This window comes from Nyctibius grandis, chromosome 1 (genome assembly GCF_013368605.1).
Source record: "Nyctibius grandis isolate bNycGra1 chromosome 1, bNycGra1.pri, whole genome shotgun sequence".
NCBI classification, from domain to species: Eukaryota; Metazoa; Chordata; class Aves; order Nyctibiiformes; family Nyctibiidae; genus Nyctibius; species Nyctibius grandis.
Genome location: NC_090658.1, coordinates 13,136,859 through 13,155,730, shown reverse-complemented (window position 1 = coordinate 13,155,730; position 18,872 = coordinate 13,136,859). Strand labels below are relative to the sequence as shown.

Here is an 18,872-nt window from a genome sequence, read left to right as displayed (position 1 = left end):
TATGACCAGGCCACACTCCCACCCAGGGGCCAGCTGAGCTCTCCAATGGGCTACGAACTGGGACTGGTGGAGCATGGCTTGTTTATTTAAAATAAAACCCACAAATACTCAGGAAGAGCCACACTGGAGCCAGCCTGTGTCCTCCCAGCCCAGCCAGGTCCTTGTCTACCTGAAAGTGGAAAAAGTCTGTTTCCTTCCGGCAGAGGCTGGGCTTGCTGCCATCTTGATCTCTACAGTCTGGAAGGCAACCTGGGGCTGGACCTGGGAGCTAGAGGGTGTTGTGGCTTCAGCAGAGGTGTATTCCAAGACATGAGGCCTCCCCTCCTGGCGCCGGAGATAGCCCTGGTTCAGCAGGTGCAGGACACAGGACAGCACATCCACGCTGTGGCAGCAGAAGCTCAGGAACTGCAGCCCTGGCCCCAACTCACCCTTCTGACAGGCATCAATCACCTACAGCAGCAAGGGAGCCCCACACTGCAGTGCGGCACAGCACCCAGGCGGCCCCTCTCTGCCCCTCAAGCCCTCCATACCCGAAACACCAGGCTGTCAATGTGGAGCTGCTTCTCCACCTTGAGGATACGGGTGATGAGGCAGCAGAGAATGTTCCTCTTCCTTTCCAGGGCGCTGACCTCAGCCCTCTCTGCCCTCAGGTACCTCTGCTGGGGCAGCAGCCTCAGGTGGCGGCCAGAGGCATGGGCCAGGGCTGCCCGGTTCAGCCGCAGAGCACCTGGAGCTAGCACCCGGCCCAGGGTCAGCCAAGCCCCAAGGGCCCGGTCCAGGGTCAGCCAAGCCCAGGGCCCCCCCAAGCTGGGCCCTGAAGGAGCCCCAGGACACATGTGTGGCTCTTGGACCCAACCCTGGGCCTCCTGCTGCTGCCTTCACAGGTGGCAGCCCCGTCCCTGCCCCAACATGTGGCCCCAAGCAACAGCCACACACACAACCCTTGGCCCCAGTCCCCAAGCCCACACATCGAGCTGAGACCCAACCACCCATGCTGACCCACGCCCCATGCACAGCCCCAAGGCCCAGCTCCACACACCACCCCAGCCCGAGACGTTACCTCAGGCCCCAACCTGACACAAAGACCTGTGCCCTGAGCACCAACAGACTCAGCCCAGCCCACTCGCTTCCCCTACAAGCTCGTGCACCCCTACTCCAGCACCCGCTTGGGGCTCAGACCAGCACCTCCCCAGCCACGCCCTAGCCCCACACTCACCTCCTGGCGTGCAGCTCTGCACTAGGATGCTCTCGCCGTGGGTCAGCGGCGTCAGCGCATGGTGCACCAGGTCAGCAGGGAGCCCCGTAGCCTGCAGCAGGGCCTCCACAGCCACCTCCTGCAGGAGGGCATGGGAGGGGAATGGCCGGCCAGGACCCACCAGCCACAGGCCCAGCCAAACAAGGCAGGGGCCTGTGCCCCAGCCACCGCTGGAGACCCCGTTGGAAGGGAGGACATGGCCCTGCTATGCTCCAGCACCCGCTGCCGCACTCACCCCACCATGGCCCCAGCTCCTACCTCGGCGCTGTTGAAGCGCAGCAGGATGTACATCTGCAGCGTGGACACGTGGAGGACGCAGTCTCCAAATCGCAGCTCAGCGTGGCCCAACCACGTCCACTGCAGCTGCCACGGCTTCGTGCATGCCCAGCCCAGCCGGCTCTGGCCTGCCAGGGACAGCATCAGCGCCAGGGCCGGGGCCAGCCCTGCGGGCATCCCCAGCACTCCCAGGCACTCCGGCCACTTCTGGCTGAGCTGCTGCGGAGTGCCCGGGCCCCGGCCAGAACCCCCCCACACACCCACCGCTGCAACACTCACTCCGCCTGCAGAAGTCGGCGAACTCATCCAGTGGGGAGCTCAGGGCTGCCGAGAAAAACCTCCCAGGCTCATCCATGTAGCAGAACGGGGACACGGGCCAGCAGCGTGGGGACAGGGCCAGCACCTTCACCTCCGGCACCTCTGCCGCCGAGGCCGCCCCCAGCGCCTGCGCACGTGGACACGAGGGCGGCTCAGGACAGGCCCCAGGACCTCTGCGAGGCACACAGGCGGCTCCCAGCCTCCCCATCCACCAGCAGCTCACCTCGTCCAGGCCCGCGTCCAGCTCCAGCAGCCGCTTGTCCTGCTCCTGCAGCTGGAAGAGGTAAAACTGCCGCTGGAGCTCCTCTGACTCAGCCAAGTTGCTCAGCATCTCTTGGGGGAAGCGGCTGGGGAAGCACAGCCCGATCTGCTCCACGATGGCTCCTTCCAGCCAAGACGGCCCTTGCGCCAGGAGCCGGTCCCCCAGGTAGTGCCTGCCACAGCCGCCAGGTCAGGGGCCAGCCCGAGCCCTGTGGCCATCAGCCACCCACCAGGAGACACAGACGGCCCCGCTCCAGGCCTCACCCCAAGGCGCACGGGCCCGGCAGCACCTGTCTCCCCTCCCTGTCGCCAGCAGGGAATGTGCCTCCACAGACTGGCAGCGCCCACGGGCCCTCACAGCCTTCCCCTCCACAAACCAGAGCATGGAGCAGCAGAGCAGGAACACCACTGCCACACCGGGCCGGGCTCAGCCACAGCCCCCGTGCCGCCCGTGCCTCCCCCACCACACCGCATCACGCCGCGCCAGGCCCTCTGGTCCCGTGAGAGACGGCACCCCTCACCGGTAGAAGTGCTCGAAGGTGTGGGCGAGCTCCAGGCCACTGAAGACGATGAAGGGCTCCAGGATCTGCTGCAGTCGCTCTGTGCTGCCCGCAGCCCCGTGGAGCTCCTGGATCTGCCCATCCAGGTAGCGGGCAAACCGCTCGCTCACCTGCAGAGGGACAGAGCTGGCTGCAGAGGGGGTTCCCCGGGTGGCCGCAGGGCAGGGCTGGGGCAACAGCCCTGGGGGCAGCAGCTGGGAAACTCTGGGGCTCTTGGGCAGGGGCCAACAGTGCCCAGGCACCAGCCTGTGACATGAGTGCACTGGGGCCAGGGCCATGCCATGACAAGTGACAAGCGCCGCACACCCGCAGGTGGGCACCGTCCAGGGGCTCCGTGGCTCAGTGCGCGGCCAGGACACCACCCACCAAGAGCTCGCCCCGAGGCCGTGGGCCAGGGCAGCCTCCGAGCCCGTGCCAGGGGCCGGTGGGGCTGGACCCCGGCGCTGGTGTCACGCTCCCCCGACTCACGTGCAGGGTGGTGGGGAAGGAGAGCTGCAGCAAAGCCCCTGCGAAGCCCTGGCCCAGGGCCAGCACAAAGGCGGCCCGCTGCCCAAAGAGCTCCTCCGTGGCACCGCGCAGGCGCTGGTACAGCCCGCAGTATCGCTCCACAAGGTCCGGCGCCTGCCCTTCCGCCTCCAGGAACTGCTGCACCTGTGGGACGCAGCACGAGAGGGGTGAGCCCCGCAGTGGGATGCGCCCATGGCCAGCAGAAACGCCTGCAGCCCCAGTCTCGCTCTGCTGACACCAACCACCCAGGTCCCAGCCAGGGGCCAGCTGGAGGCCCTGGTGCTGCCACAGGCTACCGAGAGCTTGTGGCGAGGCGGGAGCGCAGCCCCGAGGGCTGGGCAGGGGCTGCAGGGGCAGGACTGCAGCCCAGCAGGGAATAAGTAGCCCAACACCGTACCTGGCTCCCAGCCTGCAGCACCAGCCTGGGCACAGGGCCAGGCTCATGCCTGAACCCTGCCAAGGTGGCAAGCCTGGCAGGGCTGGCCCCACACTCCTTCAGGCCCCGCAGAGGTCAGGTACAGCCCTGCACCCTCCCCACACTCCCAGGGCACCGCCAGGCCCTGCTCCCCCTGTAACCACCCGCTGCGGGGTCCCACGCGCCCTCTCTGTCCCCCATGGCCGGCCCTCTGAGCTCTACCTGCTGCTGCACCACACCACGCCAGCACTGCAAGATGCCCCACAGGCTGCTCGACTTCTCCACCTCCGCCCTCGCAGCCCTGGCCAGCACCTCCTTGTTCTTCCCCTCCTTCCCACCTGCCGAGGGACAACGCCAGGCTCAGCACGGCTCTGTGGGCAGGCTCTGCGCTCTGACCGCCAGCAGCCTCCCCCTCTCCCTGGAGGATGCAGGGCAGAGGAGATGCTGGGAAGGCATGGCCACTGCAGAGGCACGGCCACTGCAGAGGCACTGCCACAAGCCTTGCCCGGCTCAGGAGCCTCCTGTGTTACACGGCCCTCCCCAGAGCTCCCCAGCGGATCCCCACAGCCTGGCCTTCTGCACTGCCGCCCTCCCAGCCCCAAGGAGGGCAGCCCCTCGCTCACCAGCTGCTCTTGGCTCCTCTGGCTCTGGGCCGCCGGGGTCCATGTGCGCCAGAAGCTGGGTCAGGCGCCGCACACAGGAACCAAAGGCAGCACTGCGGCTCGTGGCACGGCGGGGCGGCTCCAGGCTGTCCAGGTACTCACTCAGCAGCCAGGTCAGAGGGCTGATGCCATGGGGGTCTGTGAAGCCAAACAGGCTCAGAGTGGGGTGCTTCAGCCTCGGGCACGGCATGGACAAGCCCGGGAGAGCGTAGGGTACCTGGACTGGTGATGCTCTGCACCAAGGGGTTCACCAGGGCCTCCCAGCACGTCCTGCCCAGGGCCCGGGACGCCTCGTCGTCAGGAAGGAAGCGGTTGGCGAAGCCCTGCTCGTACTGCAGCGCCCGGTTCAGCCTGCAACAGCGACTGGGCAGCATGTGGTGCTGCCGGGCACCTCCGACGGCCAGGGGGATCCCCCCAGGGAAGCAAAGTGCCGCACGCAGCTCAGCAGCCCCACTCGCCCCCAGCACCAGGGCCTCTCGCTGCCCCTGGGGCCCTGCCCGCGCTGGGCCTGGGGCCCTCAGGGCCCCCACCAAACTGGGGGCCTGCGCAGCACCCCTGGCCACAAGACCCTGCCCGTGCCTGAGCCACCTCCGCCACGTCAGGGTGCGCTGGCTCCCGTGGGGCACCTCTCTGGTGGGTTAACCCTGCCCATGCGCCCAGCTTAAACCTGGGGGACCCCAAGGTGGCCCTGGCCCTCTGGGACTGCTGGTGGCCAGGGAGGAGTGAGGGCCCCTCCCTGCCCAGGTGGGACACCCAGCTGCTCCTCTCCTTGCCCTGCAGTCCCCTCACCCTGCCACCACCGTCCCTCAAGGCCCTGGGACACCGGGGACACAATGGCGCAGCCAGGAGACAACTCACTTGCTGAAGAGCTGCAGCAGTCGCCCCCGATCCCGGCAGATCTCCTGGCACCAGGCATGAGCCCGAGCAGTGCAGGAGAGGAACGTCCGCCAGCACAGCTGCTCCTTGAAGACGGGCCAGAAAGTGGGCTTGGGACCCAGCACCTCGATGCCACGCACACGTGTGTCAATGCCACCCTACGGAAGAGCGCGACGCTCAGCTCCTCAGACACGACCCCAACACCCCACACTGCCAGCTCCCTGGCCCGGCCCCCTGCTCCCCTACCTGCTGGCACCGCTTCACCCGGATCTGGATGATGGGCCAGAAGCGGGTCATGTTCTCCAGCAGGATCACTCTGCTGTCTGAGGGCAGGACAGTCACCTGCAGGCAGACGGCGAGCCCTCAGCAAGCCAGGCAGCGAGCACCAGCCACCCCGCATGCTCCCCTGGCCACCGCCCATTAAAGCCATGGCCTCTGTCCCCCCCAGCAGCCCTTACACAGACACTGGGCACCCCTACCAGGGCCCTGCTTGTGGCTCACAGCCCCAGCACACCAGCCTGCTGCACACTGGGCTGCAGGGCTGCCTGTGCCCAAGTCTCCAGCACCCGCAGCCTACAGCCAGGAGGCGGCTCCCGCAGCACCACTCCTGCCACCCCCACCTCCCTCTGGGGCACCTCCCAGGGCCCCAACAGCAGGGAAAGACCTTCACAGAGCTCAGCAAGGACCAGCCCACAGCTCCCACGGGGCCCCACGGCCTGAGCAGCCCGTGCGAGACTCACCGCGTTGAGCTCGGTTCTGATGCTGGCGGGGCTCTCTCCCCCCAGCACCACCACACGGGCCGGCATATAGCTGGAGTCCTCGCTGGCCACCAGCATGCTCATCTCCCTGCAGCACAGCAAACACGCTGCTCCCCAGCAGTCCCCAACCCCCCTGCCCTGGGCCCTGACAGCCCCACGCACCACTGCCCACATCCAGCAACCCCCAGGACAGGGACCGCACACATCCCCAAAGTCCTCTCCTCCCTGCACAGCCGCCGGCCCTCCCAGCCCCAAGGTCCCCCAGCCCTCCCCCCCAGCCCCACCTGACCACCACACCACACTGCATGTGGACAGTGATGAAGTGGGAGCCAGTGCTGCCATTCGACTCCCAGTAGGTCTTGGGGTTCCTGTCCGTGAGCTTGCTGGCCCGGTGGGGGTTGGAGGACACCTGGACCTTCTCCCAACACTTGTCCTCCTTCATCTCCACGCTGGAGCCTGTGGGGAGAGCACACGGAGCCTCCAGCCGCCAGGCCAGCACACGCCAGCCATGGGGCTCCAGCTCCTGCTCCCCACAATCACCTCGGCACAGGTTGTACAGAAAGATGTCAAAGAAGGGGATGCTGATGGGCTGCTGGCTCCGGCGGTGCTCCTCAATCTGCTCCAGGACCAGCTACGGGATAGGGCAAGGCTCTTACTGGGGACCCTGTGTCCTCCTCCCCTCACCCACCGCAGGGCTGCAGCAGGCAGAGAGCACAAGGCCGCCCCTTGGTGCTGGGGACAGCTGGACGGCCCCAAGAGCCAGAGCCCCAGCGCAGCTGGGCCTCCCCAGGCCCACCTGGATGCAGCCAGCCAAGATGCTGGTCGTCAGCTTCTTGCAGAGGCTGGCGAACTTCTCACACTCAGTCACCAGGTTGAGCAGGGCTGGCGCCAGCGACGGGACCATGCTGTGCTTGTCCAGGGCTTTGGACAGAGCCTCACGGGCGCCCGCACTGCACATCACCACCGCGCAGTCCTTGCTGGCGGTGGCCAGGCCATGCAGGAAGCCAACGACCTCCTGCACCACCTGCTGAGCAGGCAGCTGTGAGCAGCCGGGCCGGTGCCGGGAGCCCCCCAGGCCCCAGCACCGGGGGGCTGCAGGGCTCAAGCCCCTCCACCCCAACACCACAGCAGCGCCCGCGAGAGCCTGGCCAGGCACGGCGCCGGGCACGCAGCCATGGGTGGGATGGCCGCTCCCCGTCTCTCCCAGCACCTTGGCCAAAACAAGGCCGGGCTGCTGCAGGCGGGGACCCGGCTCCACCAATGCCAGGCGCGGCCGACGCACGGCACAGCCAGCAAAGCCGCCCCCGCCTGCCAGCAGTCCCGGGGCCCCCTCACCTCCCGGTCCCTGCTGTGGGCGCTCAGGGAGGACAAACACGGCTCCACGCACTCGTGCCAGGGCAGCACATCCTCCTCGTAACCGTCCAGGAACTTCTGCAGGATCCTGAGTGACGGAGGGGGCCCACTCAGGCCGGGGCACACAGACAGCAGGGCCAGAGGCAGCCCTGCTTCCCTGCCCCGCCAGCAAGGCCGGCACCCCAGGCACCTCAGACACCCCACCAGCACCCAGCCACGTGCTGCGCTGCCCCCGCGCGTACCCACCAGCACCCAGCCACGTGCTGCTGTCCCCACATGGCCCTGTGCCCCAGGACACGTGCCAGGGTGCCCCTGCCCCTGCCCCTGCTGAAGAAGAACAGCCCCACCAGCACCCACAAACACATGCCCTGTGCCCCCAACACCACCACCAGCACTCACACACCTGCTGAGGCAGCCCCAGACCCCCACCAGATCCCCCTGGACCCACCTGAGGATGCTCAGGCTCACGGCCTTCTCTGCCCCCAGCAGCTCAAGGCTGCGCAGCAGCAGCCTGAAGCACCTGCGGTCCTGCAGCAGCTGGGCCGCCTCACCACAGGGGACGGGGCCTTCCCCGCAGAGCTGCCGCTCCAGGGCCACCACCACATCCTTGGACAAGACGCCATCCCCCAGGCCATCCAGAAGCACCCGCACGTCCCTCATGTCCAGCGGGGCCCCTCTGCCTGCCACGACAAGGACACGTGGGCCCAGCCCAGGCACTCGCTGCAGAGGCACTGGCCGGGTGCTCTGCCCCAGCAACAAGGCAGCCCTGCCCGCTGCACCTGCGGGGCTGTGGCACGGCAGGGGTGCGGGCAGCGCGCTACCTGCCGTCTCCGGGACGAGGCGGTTGATCACACTGAGGGCCAGCATGGCATGAGGGCAGCCAGGGCTCTGCCCGTCCCAGCAGCTCTGCAGCACGGCAGGGAGATCGCAGCTTGCCAGCTGCTCCGCCAGGCCCCGGTGCCCGTCGATCAGCATGTTCACCACCAGCAAGCCGTTCTGCACGCCTGAGGAGCCCCTGCAGCGACACAGCGATGCAGGCGCCTTCCTCCCCCAAGCACGGAGCCTCCCCTGCACCCACAAGCCACCTGCCTGCCTTGCCTGCTCTCCCCACAGAGAGGGTCCCCCCACCCCCGGCCGCTGCCCTCACTCTGCCCCTACCCTGGGACCCTCTGCATGGTGCTCATGGCAGCAGGGATGGCGCTCAGCAGGCTGGCCGAGCCCTCGCTGGAGGCAGAGCCGATGCTGGCAAAGATCTCCCGCATCATCTGCGCGTCGGCGTGGTTCAGGGGCAAGGGCTTCCCACTGGCACCTCCTGGCTCGCCAGCCGCAGCTCCCACCAGCACCTTCAGGGCCTGCAAGGTCAACAGCAGTCAGGAGGGCAGCGGGCATCCCCGCCACACCTGGGCGAGCCTGCACCCTGGCCCGCCCACTCACAGCATCCCCTCTGCCACGCTCACCACCAGGCCAGCCTGCTGCACCAGGGCGGAGGAGGCGTGCTGCTGCATGCAGGCCAGCACAGCCCGCACACCGCCCTCTGTGGCAAAGGGCACGCGCCAGTCGTACTGTGCCATGAGCACGGCCAGCAGCCGCAGCGTCACCAGCACCACGGCCTTCTCTGCCACCTCCGTGCTCAGCAGCTCCACTGCCACCTTCACCAGCTTCTCCCTGCATGGGAAAGGACGCCTCAGGAGGAGCCTCCTGGCACTGCCGCTGGCACATTGGCACCCCAGGCCCTAACAGGCACTTTCTCCCTGCCCACGTGGTTCTGCTGCAGCTGGGTATGGAATGAGACTGCCTGGGACAAAGTGACACAAGATCCACCTCTCTTCTGGCTGAGCACACAGGGACCTACCGGCCTTCACACTTCCACTGCCATCTCCCACTCCCATCTCCGGTACTGTTCCCCACCCTGCCGACACGGCCCTCCCCAGCCAGCAGGAACGGTGCGCAGCACCCCAGGGCTCACCCAACGCTCCTGGGCCCCAGCCCACCCTGGGCTTTGCCAACTTGTTGCTCCGGCTCAGGCTGCTCCTCCAGGATCTTCACGATGTGCTTGAGCCCGGCTAAGCGCAGCCCCACCTCTGAGTTGCTGCTCTGGATCACGTCCACCACGGCTGCAATCTTGGCCAGTGAGCCCCTCTCACTCACCCACTTGGAGCTGCCCAACACTGGCGGGAGGGAGGCGTGGACACAGGCATCAGGGTTAGCAATAACACCCCCAGCAACTCCCGGGGTGCCGTGCACCCACAGACCCAGCACCTGCAGGCCGCCCCCTCCTCAGGCAACCTCTGGGTGCCTCGCCTCCCATGCCCAGCCCAGAGCCTTCCTCCATCGAGGCAACAGAGCCACCTCCAGCTCCGTGTGTGTGCCCCAGCGCGTGATTACCTTTCATCTGCTCCTCTGTCACCTGTGGGAGGAACAGCCCTTCCCTCTCAAGGAGCTCACTGAACAGCTGCGAATCTGACTTCGCCACTGCAGCGGGGGCTCGGGGCGGCACTGTGGCTGCACAAAGGTCTTCCTTCGATGCCTCAGCCGTCGTGGCTTCAGGTCCAGTGCTCCTGCAGCTGGCACCCTCTGAGGATGCTGTGGTACTCCCCCCGCCATCCTGCTCAGCCCCTCTACTGAGGAAGTATTTGGCATAGATGTGGGAGCCGCGCAGGTCACGCTGAGTGCTGCCCTGGCACCGCTTCTCCAAGACCTGCAGCACCTTCTGCGCCAGCTCCGCAGGTATCGACAGCTGGATCAGGGCTTCTTCATCCACCTCTGACAGCTGGACACATGGCAGCAACTTAACCCTCACAGACTTGCCACAGATCCCACACCCCTTATGACTCCAGTGCCAGAACAGACAGAAAGGCTGCACTGCTGGAGACCCCCACGGCCATTCCCCAAATTCCACCCTCCCCTGGCTCTCCCCAACCCAACTACCACCAGCCCAGACCTCCCACCTGCACTCACCACCCAATCGCAACCTGCACAATCACCCCATGGGTTTGCCTCGCCTACCCAAACCTCACTGCACAGTCACTCTTCCCGAGCCATGGCAGACTGCATTTCCTCTCACCTCCCCTCACCCCTTTGCTGTGCCCAGCTCCCCACGCTTTTGCCATCCCCAACTCACCCTCCCATTTCAGTCCCATTTCTGTCCCGTTCGGGCTGTCCCTGCACAGCTCATGCTTGCCGGCTCCTCCTCTGGGCCCAGTCCCTTCCCTAACATTCTCCCTCACTCCCTCCCTCCTGTTTCCTTACTGCAGGCTCTGGCCCATACCTGCTCTCCCTGGTCCTGCTGGATGAGACAGGAGATCTCCTTCTGCTCCTGTGCTTCCAGCTTCTTCACGAAGAAGAGCAACTCCCACCACTCGGCATGGCTCAGGGCCTCTGCAGCTTCTGTCTGCTGCTCCCCCAGGTAAGGCAGGGAGTACAGCCCCCCAAAGGGCTTGCAGGAGAATACGGGCTGCGCAACTGCATGAGAGCAGAGCCAGGAAGGGCACTGTCAGCTCTACCAATTCCCCCATTCTCTGCTGCACACCCCACGTTCCCCAGGGAAAGAGTTCATGCAGACTGTCTGGGCAGAAGAGGTCCCTGCTGTCCCACAACCTGCTGTGGGAAAGGGAGGTGACGAGAGGGCAGCGAGAGAGGGGGGAACACACTGGGAGGAGACCCTAGAAGCTGTAGGGATGGGGATTACTATCTTCACTTGAACCTCTTTGGGCTGTAGAACAGAAAAAGCAGATGCTCAAAATGGGCACCTCTAGCTCACTGCTCCCCCAACCTGTTCCCACAGTGCCTGGACCAGCCAGGGCAATGCACTCGAACACCCAGCACCAGCAGAATCCACAGGGCCAGCGTGGAGCTGCAGAAGGGCTCAGGAGAGAAGCTGCAGGCCCAGCTGACAGGCTGCTCACCTGCTGCCAGTTTGTGGTTGTGTGTCAGGGTGGACACCTTCTCCTGGCCCTCATGTTCCTCTTGCCCCGAAGGGCCAATCATCTCCACCATGTGCCAGGGAACCCAGTACGTACAGCCCAGGGCTTGCCAGTACACCTGAGGAGGAGAGCCCGATGCACACCCAGCTGAGAGAAGGCGAGCCCAGCCCCACTGCTCCCACGCAAGGCTGCGTGCTTCCTACAGCACAACAAGGCAGACAGGCCCCTCGGCAGCCCCTGCCTTCCCACAGGGGATACCTGCACTGGCGGCATGCCGTCATTGCTTTGGCGGAAGTCACCCTCGTCACCAGCGCTGACTTGCTCATAGTCCTCCAGCATGCGCACACGCATGCCGTGCACCAGGTTTGCCTGCACATACTCCACGTAGCTGCTGCGGCTCGGGAAGGCTGAGCGTGTCTTGAAGATGCTGGGCTCTTTTGGTGGGGGAGCGAAGGCTGCGTGAGCAGCGGCACAGGATGCAGCCCTGTGCTGGAAGATGGAGCAAGCAGTGCGAGGCCGCAGCTCGTGTTGGGGCAGCAGCTCTGGCTTATGGCTGTGGTCCCAGCCCATCACATGCACCAGCTCCAAGATGAGGTTTGCCATAGCCATGCTGAACTCAAACTCCTGCTTCACAGGGCTCCTCTCAGTGAGAAGGCTGGGCACAGCGCACTCTTGCTGCTCCCCTCCCTGCTCCACGCCACTGCTGAGCTTGTCCATGAGAGAAGTGACACACAGGTAGCGCTTCACCAGGACAAACAGCAGCTTCCCGGGGATCTGCAATAAGCACGGCTGTCAGACTCTAGCCTGCAGAGCGCCTCCAGCCCTTCCACAGTGAGGCTATCATGAGAGCGCTGGACCAGTGGGCAGTGGCAGAGACCTCTCAGTGCACCCTCATCTCCCTGCTCAGAGACAAGGCTCTCCAGGTGCCTCTCCACCAGCCCCCAGCCTCAAGCCAGGCCCAGATCCTGTGCCAGCTCTCCCAATATCCAGTCCTGCTCAGCTGCCCACTGCTGACTATCCTCCTGTCCCAAACAAGGAGACCAGCTCTGGCTCCCCACTCTCACCCCTCCTGATCCCTAAAGCCCACGGGCCCAGGGCTGGCAGGGCCTGTCACTACCTGGGGAAGGTGAATCCCCTCCAAGGACATGCAGTGCTCTTCAGAGGATGTTGTCTCAGCAAACAGCTCCAGCAAGGTGTAGCGGCTGTCAAAGTCCATGTGCTGCTCAATGCCATCCTGCTGGCTCAGGGACAGCAGGACATAGGCCCAGCTCCCTGCAACAACAGAAACCCTTCAGGTCCCCTAAAGACAACCCTCACCCCACCCTCCCTGTGCAAGACAGCCTTGCAGGCAAGGACCAGCTTTGCTGCTCAGTGTAACCTAGAACCTAGAACTGTTCTGTCCTTTAATCTGGATTGGTAACATTTTGCTCCACATGGCACTTTTTCCACCCCTAAAGCTGCAAGATTCCCCCAAAGAAGCAACCCCAAATAACTGACTCCAGAACAGGGCTCCAGGGAAGAAAAAGTTAAGTTTTAACCTGAATCAGCCCCCCATCTGCCCCACTGGAGAGCCACAGGACCTCAGGCACTAGGTCAGGAAAAGCCATATCTCTTGTGGGACACACCACCACTAGCAACTTTCCAGGGACACCCAAGCCTCGCCAGGCACTTCTGAGCCATGGCAGCTCCTCTCAAATGAGAGGACTGGGTGAGGACCAGGCCTCTACCCACCAGGGCTCTGCCAAGCCCCTTGGCACAAGTCTTCATTGTAAGGGTATGTTGCAGGAGACTGTCTGCTCCTTTAAGTGTATCCGGTCAAGGACTGCAAAAAGGGATAGCAAGAAGGAAGCCATAAACAAGAAGATAAAGAATCACAAACCTCACTGACAAATGCTAATGGAGGCAGTGAGGAGAAACAAATCTGGTCAGTCACACTAATTGGTAAGGACACCTGGAGTGTGAGAATGCTTATTTTTCAGTAAGATCATCTGACTAAGGCCCTTGTAAAATTGGGATGATAAGGAAAGGGAGGGAGACAAACACACAGAGATATAAAACCCAACCAATTACCATTAACAAAGACAAAAACCAGAAACAAACCCCATCAGCTGCACTAATTGACAGGCTATGAAGAAACTGCAGGCAAACTAGGACTTTGCAACCGATAAGGATGTAACCCTAAGGGTCGTGGGTGTTGGAGGGGGCTCGGTGGAACCATGCCAACAGATCGGGCGATGTGCATGGCAAGGAACACAGAGCGGGGTGCACAGAAAGGGGTATAAAAGGGGCAGTCCTGTGTAAACTACGGCCAGTCAGCGCACTTGTCTCACTGAGGCCTGTGCCTGATTGCTGCAGTTTGTCCTGCTTTCCTACATCTTCTTATTAAATCTTAGATCTAACTATCTCTCTGCCTCATGTGTGTGTCTGCTGCAAGGACTGAGTGCTGGCTACCGGTGAGACCTGCATGTGCATGAGTGGAATTTGGTGCCAGCAAACGGAGCTTGACTGGGGGTGTGGGAACCCTGCAGCCTGTAGTGTCAGCGGCTGGAGTGAGCAAGGGTCCTGGCATCAGCAGTTGGAGGGGCCATCGCTCTCTGGATCTGGGGGAGGTCCCACAGACTTCAAGCCTGGAGTACCAGCTATTGGGGAGAGTGGCACAGAGTGGACTGGGTGCCAGCTACTGGAGTCAGACCAGGGGTGTAGGTGCCCCTGGCCTGTGGTGCCAGCTACTGGATTGATTGTGAGGGTCTCAGTGCTAATGACTGGAGTGGGTGGAGTCCTTGGCCATCAGCTGCTGGGGAGGGAAGGGTGTGTGTCTCAAAATACAGCTACTGGGAGGGAGACAAGTGAGGAGCTCAGCATCAGCAGCTGAAGCAGGACTGCAGTGCCTGGTGCTGGGCGGGGCAAGGGGCGGCATCTGTATCTTCCTCAGTCCTGCTGTGTGTGGGGGTGTGTGTATAACTCATTAGCAAAACTTCATGCTGGACTAGCTGGCAAGTAGGAGGTCCTGAGTCCAGGCTGGGGTATGAGGCGGGTGGTGGTCTGTGCTAGGAGCCCAAAGGGACTTGTGAATGTGGACTGTGTGAGGGACAAGTGTCTGAGTGCTACGTGTTTGCTAGTGAGCATCAAGCTCAACTAGTTGGCAAGCAGGGGGACCCTTGAGGTGGGTAGGGGGGGCTCAGATCCAGGCAGGGGTGCTGGGCAGACAGAGGAGCCGTGCTGGTACTCAAGGGATCTGTGAATGTGTGTGTGCTTATGAACCTGGAGAGTGCTGTGCATGCTGGCACGAGTGACCTTCTGGCTCTGCCAGCCGAAGAGGAGGAGGGGACTTGGCTGTCTGTGTGTTTATGTGAGTCCCATATGTACGTGCTGTAGAAGGCAGAGCCTTGTCTGTGGCCAGCTGCGTCAGTGTCTCTGTGTGTCCGTGTGCCTCTGGGATGGGTGCTCAGCTTTGCTACTTGTTGAACCGGCAAACAGGAAAGCAGCAGCTGCACTCGTCAGCCTGAGGGAACCCGGATCCCCTGGCTGGGCTCCAGTGGCAGGGCAGGAGAGGTGCTGGGCATGCTGGAGGAGACAGCCACCCCTAACATCCCTTAACACTCCTAACAGTTAATCACGATCCCAGCTCAGGAACCCATCAGGGGAAAGAGTTCCCATGTCTTAGAGCACCCCAGACAACTACGACCGAGGAGCCACTTGGGACCTCCAGTCTGATTCTTCCCCTTTTGCCAACAAGCCCCGAGACACACTGCTTCCCAGGCACCCCACACCTACAACAGGACCGGCACCCCCCAGCAGCACCTCCTCAGTGGCACTGAGCAGTAGCAGCCCCCACCTGCATCATGTGAAGCCAGGGCCCTCAGCATCTTGCCGGCACTGAAACGGATTTGCTTCTCCCTGTGGCACAGCATCTTCATCAGCAAGTCAAGGGCTCCCGTCTCCTTGAAGGCACCTGCCAGCGAGCCAATGCTGGCGTACGCGCTCAGCACGTGGATGGTGTTGAGGATGGAGGACTCGGGGGCCCCGGGCTCAGCCAGCTGCCAGACAGCTCGCTGCACCAGGCTCCTGACATCAGCTTTCATCTCCAGCAGCGAGGCTTCATCCAGCGCAACATCCGCAGCCAATGGGCTGGCTGCCTTCTCCTCCTTCACCCACTGCCCTTCCAGCTTCCTCTTGCCCAGCAGCGCCGGGCAGCTGGCACAGACCTCTTCTGCAGACATCCACATCGAGATGTTCTCCAGCTTGGTCTCTGCCGAGGAGCCACTGCTACCTCCCACTGCTTTCTCTTCCAAGCTGACGACACTCCACTGGATCAGGTACTCAGGCTGGCCATCGTGGCCTTGCCGCTGCCGGAGCAGCTCCTCTGGGTAGGCCTGCAGTTTGGGTCCCAGGTGCACAAGCAGGTTGTCATTATGCCTCTTGTTCACCATGACAGAAAATGTCCCTGCAGAGACAGAGGGGAAGCATGAGCTGGGGAGAGGCGGCTGAGGCACAGGCTTTGTTATGGCTAGAAATCTATAATCCTGTGAGTCACAGTGCTTGTAACATTGCAGTGTAACAGAAATAAAACGTGCTTTTGTACTGGCTGTACTCAAAGTCAGTGCTGTAAGCCTGAGACACAGTACTACTGAAGTATGAGATATAGCTTGGAAAACAGCATACATACACCAACAGGATAACAGGGCAGGACATAGTGATCTGGACTGTCAAACGGTCTGTGGACACTGCAGGAACGCGGACAGCAGTTTCCCCAGAGGGCAGCTTTTCCAGGGGAACTCGGCTCCAAAACCCAGCTGTGTGCTGACAGAGCTCCCTAAGCCAGGTGGAGCGTGCACGTTGGACCTGAGAGCCAGCGCAAGCCTGAGCTGGAGGGCTCCGCTGCACATCACCCAACCGGGGCTGGAAGCACCGTCCAGCAGCAGGCCCGCGCCCTGGCCACCCCGGCCCCTGGGGCGCGCACGCTAAAGGCGGGTGGCACGACACGCGATTACCGGGGAGTGGCGTGCGTGGGCACGTCCCGCCGGCAGCAGGAATAAAGCTCCTTCTAAGCGTGGGCCAAGCGAGAGTTCCCAGGGCAACGAGAAGCGCCTGGCCCGGCCCGGCCCTGCCCGGCCGCCACAGCAGTCCCTCCCGGCGGGCCGTGCTGCCTCATCTCGGGGCTCCGGTATCGAGGCCTCCCGCAGGGCTCCCCAAAAAGGAAAGGCCCGGAGCCGCCCCAGGACAGGACAGCTCCGCTCAAGGCGCTCGCCAGGCCTGGCCAGGCCCGTCCCCCTCCATCGTGGGGCCGGGCCGGGTCGCGCCGCGTTACCTCCACCACCGCTCCCACGCCGCTTCCGAGTTGGCGAGCGCGCATGCGCGGTGGCCCGCCCAGACGGGAGAGGGGCGGGGCCAAGCTTTGCCCGCAGGCGGCCCGGCCCCGGCTGGCTGCGCCGGGGCGGGACGAGGCGGTACCGGGCGGCCCGGGACGGCGTGGAGCGGGGATAGTTCAGGCCCGGGGGTAGCAGGTCCTGCATGGGGCTGGGGTCCATGTGGGGCACTTGGGTGGTGCAGTACGGCACTCGGGGGGACAGCGGGCTGTGGCAGTGCGGGACGGGGAAGGCAGCGAGGGAAGGGGGCAGCCGCGGCCGGTGGCAGAAGGGGCGGCTGGGGAGCAGAGAGGGCAGTACCGGCGCTGGGTCTGTGTCTGTGTCCAGGTCTGTGCTCCCCAGCTGCACAGCAGGTCGCCCTGGCTGGCAGTGACCTTCCTGCCTTACCACAAGGCTGCCCACCTGCCCTCACTGCTCTGCAAGCTGAGGGCGGGGGAAGAGCCTGGCCGTTCTGGCATGACTGTGCAGAACTCTGACACCACGAAGACCCCCACCCAGCCCAAGCTCAAGCCAAAGCAGCCCACAGCCCCCCACTCATCTCTCCTGGCAGCCCAACCCCCGCCAAGGGCTGAACGCAGCCGAACGTGTCCTGTGGGGAAAGCACCCCTAAGGCTCCATGCAGAAAAGACAGCAGTAATGCAACAGCAATGGTGTGGAGAGTACTTTATTGCCCCCAGCATCACTCCTGTGCTGTGACCCGTGGCAGGTTTACGTAGCTCTTCATGGGCGGGAGAGGCTTGATCTTGCGCCCAGCCCAGCCACCCTTGCGATGCCACAAGCCCGTGTGCGGGCGCTTGCCCAGCCAGCGGTTCCGGCCCGCCTTCCCGATCACCCGCTTGTTGTGGTCAACATTGGATACACGGCCCACCGTGGCCACACAGGTCTCCAGCACCTAGGGGACAGAGAAGAGCTGCAGCCCTCCCTCAGGACACATGGCTGCATACCCAAGCAGTCAGGTCAGGGACAGCATGGCTCCTCTACCTGCATATGCCTCTTGGAGGGCAGCTGCACGATGGCCGTCCCATTCACTTTCCTCAGCAGCACCCCACAAGTCCCTGCAGCAGGCAAGAAGAGAGGAGGCAGCTGCCCTGAGCAGCTGGACAAACTATCCCACCCTGTGGCAAGCAAATCCCCATGCTGGGAACTCCCCAAAGCCCCCGCCATTGCCCTTCATGCAGCACTTCTTCCTGAAGACAGGACCTCAAGGCATCACCAGAAAGCGACAGGCCAGAGCTGCCCCCGCCTCTCTGGAGGGCTGTTTTGCACCCTAACATGGGGAGAAGAGAGGACAGCACTCCCTATCTCTGGCCACCCAGAGCAATGCCTCCCTACTCTCCTCTCTGTCTGTGCTAAGCCAAACCCAGCTACAAATGGTGGGTCCCCTGCCCAGAGACGCACCAGCCGCCCGGATGTACTGCGCACCCTTCCCAGGGTGGCTCTCCAGGTTGCAGATCAGCGTGCCGACAGGCAGGGCTCCCAGCGGGTAAGCGTCCCCTTCGTTGGCTGACACTGGAAGACAGAACCTGATAAGCTGGGCAGGGAGCAGTCGACGAGCCCCCGTCAGGGCCAGTGCGGCCACCCCTGGCAGACACCTGCCATCCTGCCGATGTGAGACGAGTTCTTGATGATGTCCCCCGGCTGCATGTTCTCCGTGGCAACGATCCAGCGCTTTCGGTTGCCGCCGGCTACCAGGGCGATGTCAGCCGACCTGCACGGGGAACCCACGGTGGGCGGGGGGGGGGCTCATTGCAGGCGCAACCGCCCAGGCCCAGGGCTGAGCCCGTGCCTCGCACTTGCCTGCAAGGGTCGTATCGGATGTTGATGACCTTCTCGGTGAAGGGCTGCGGAGGAGCCCCCTCCTCGTAGCGCAGCCGCTGGAAGTCGATCATGCGGTATCGCCGCTTGTGTCCCCCGCCGATCCCCCTCACGCGGATGCGGCCTGTGGGACAGGGAACGGGCTGCAGGCAGGCCTGCACCGGCCCTGCCCGCCCCCTGTCACCCGCCCGCCCGCCCGCCCACCTGTGTGGTCACGCCCTCCCGTCTTCTTCATGCCCACGGGCCGCACCGTGTACTTGACCCGGCACTTCCACAGGGGATCGGTGGTGCAGCGCGGCGCCGAGCCGCTCAGCCCGCGGCGTGCAACCCCCAGCGCGACCCCCGGTAGGCAGGGCGGGGGGCCGGGCGGTGGGGCGCGAGGCAGGGCGGGGAGCCGGGCGCGGCACAGCGCGGCCGCCAGCCGGAGCGCCCCGAAGGCGCGGCACAAGCCCGCCGCCATCCCCGCCGCCGCCGCGCCTGCGCCAAGCTGGGGGGGCGGGGCCTGCACCGGAAGGGGGGCGTGGGGG

The 18,872-nt window shown here is 64.1% G+C and overlaps 2 protein-coding genes across 5 annotated transcripts; both read right to left on the bottom strand.

Annotated features, from left to right (window-relative positions):
* Nucleotides 1-64: 64 nt before the first annotated feature.
* LOC137666095 (cullin-9-like) lies at nucleotides 65-16,499 on the bottom strand. Of its 4 annotated transcripts, XM_068405747.1 has the most exons (30): nucleotides 16,473-16,499; nucleotides 15,000-15,608; nucleotides 12,282-12,436; nucleotides 11,423-11,938; nucleotides 11,147-11,282; nucleotides 10,510-10,703; nucleotides 9,627-10,011; nucleotides 9,208-9,409; nucleotides 8,699-8,906; nucleotides 8,400-8,593; nucleotides 8,063-8,256; nucleotides 7,690-7,921; nucleotides 7,224-7,329; nucleotides 6,685-6,912; nucleotides 6,429-6,519; nucleotides 6,173-6,344; nucleotides 5,871-5,976; nucleotides 5,377-5,472; nucleotides 5,113-5,288; nucleotides 4,472-4,605; nucleotides 4,216-4,392; nucleotides 3,815-3,930; nucleotides 3,139-3,321; nucleotides 2,632-2,780; nucleotides 2,073-2,283; nucleotides 1,811-1,976; nucleotides 1,514-1,659; nucleotides 1,217-1,334; nucleotides 531-733; nucleotides 65-450 (listed from the first exon to the last, which is right to left on the bottom strand). In XM_068405747.1, exons 2-30 carry the CDS (start codon nucleotides 15,592-15,594, stop codon nucleotides 166-168), a joined length of 5,874 nt encoding a protein of 1,957 aa, XP_068261848.1. In that variant the 5' UTR covers nucleotides 15,595-15,608; nucleotides 16,473-16,499; the 3' UTR covers nucleotides 65-165. The 4 variants fall into 4 exon arrangements, with proteins under 4 accessions (XP_068261848.1, XP_068261934.1, XP_068262021.1 ...); XM_068405833.1 differs by lacking the exon at nucleotides 3,815-3,930 and having other exon boundaries at nucleotides 2,073-2,123; XM_068405920.1 differs by lacking the exons at nucleotides 65-450; nucleotides 531-733; nucleotides 1,217-1,334; nucleotides 1,514-1,659 and having other exon boundaries at nucleotides 1,839-1,976; nucleotides 2,073-2,123.
* A 679-nt stretch (nucleotides 16,500-17,178) lies between these two features.
* Nucleotides 17,179-18,807, bottom strand: MRPL2 (mitochondrial ribosomal protein L2). Its single transcript, XM_068406139.1, has 6 exons — nucleotides 18,550-18,807; nucleotides 18,328-18,469; nucleotides 18,123-18,238; nucleotides 17,929-18,039; nucleotides 17,512-17,585; nucleotides 17,179-17,422 (listed from the first exon to the last, which is right to left on the bottom strand). Exons 1-6 carry the CDS (start codon nucleotides 18,803-18,805, stop codon nucleotides 17,210-17,212), a joined length of 912 nt encoding a protein of 303 aa, XP_068262240.1. The 5' UTR covers nucleotides 18,806-18,807; the 3' UTR covers nucleotides 17,179-17,209.
* Between the last annotated feature and the right edge of the window lie 65 nt (nucleotides 18,808-18,872).

Bases quoted from the DNA above. Each gene is read 5' to 3' on its own strand.
- LOC137666095 (XM_068405747.1), bottom strand. From the start codon at position 15,594: ATGGTGAACAAGAGGCATAATGACAACCTGCTTGTGCACCTGGGACCC. The intron at 10,704-11,146 runs GTGAGCAGCCTG...GCTCTCATGCAG, and splicing joins CAACCACAAACTGGCAGCAG to TTGCGCAGCCCGTATTCTCC. The intron at 7,330-7,689 runs GTGGGTCCAGGG...TCCGTCACTCAG, and splicing joins GTGAGCCTGAGCATCCTCAG to GATCCTGCAGAAGTTCCTGG.
- MRPL2 (XM_068406139.1), bottom strand. From the start codon at position 18,805: ATGGCGGCGGGCTTGTGCCGCGCCTTCGGGGCGCTCCGGCTGGCGGCC. The intron at 18,470-18,549 runs GTGGGCGGGCGG...CCTGTCCCACAG, and splicing joins GGGAGGGCGTGACCACACAG to GCCGCATCCGCGTGAGGGGG. The intron at 17,423-17,511 runs GTAGAGGAGCCA...TCTGTCCCCTAG, and splicing joins CCTCCAAGAGGCATATGCAG to GTGCTGGAGACCTGTGTGGC.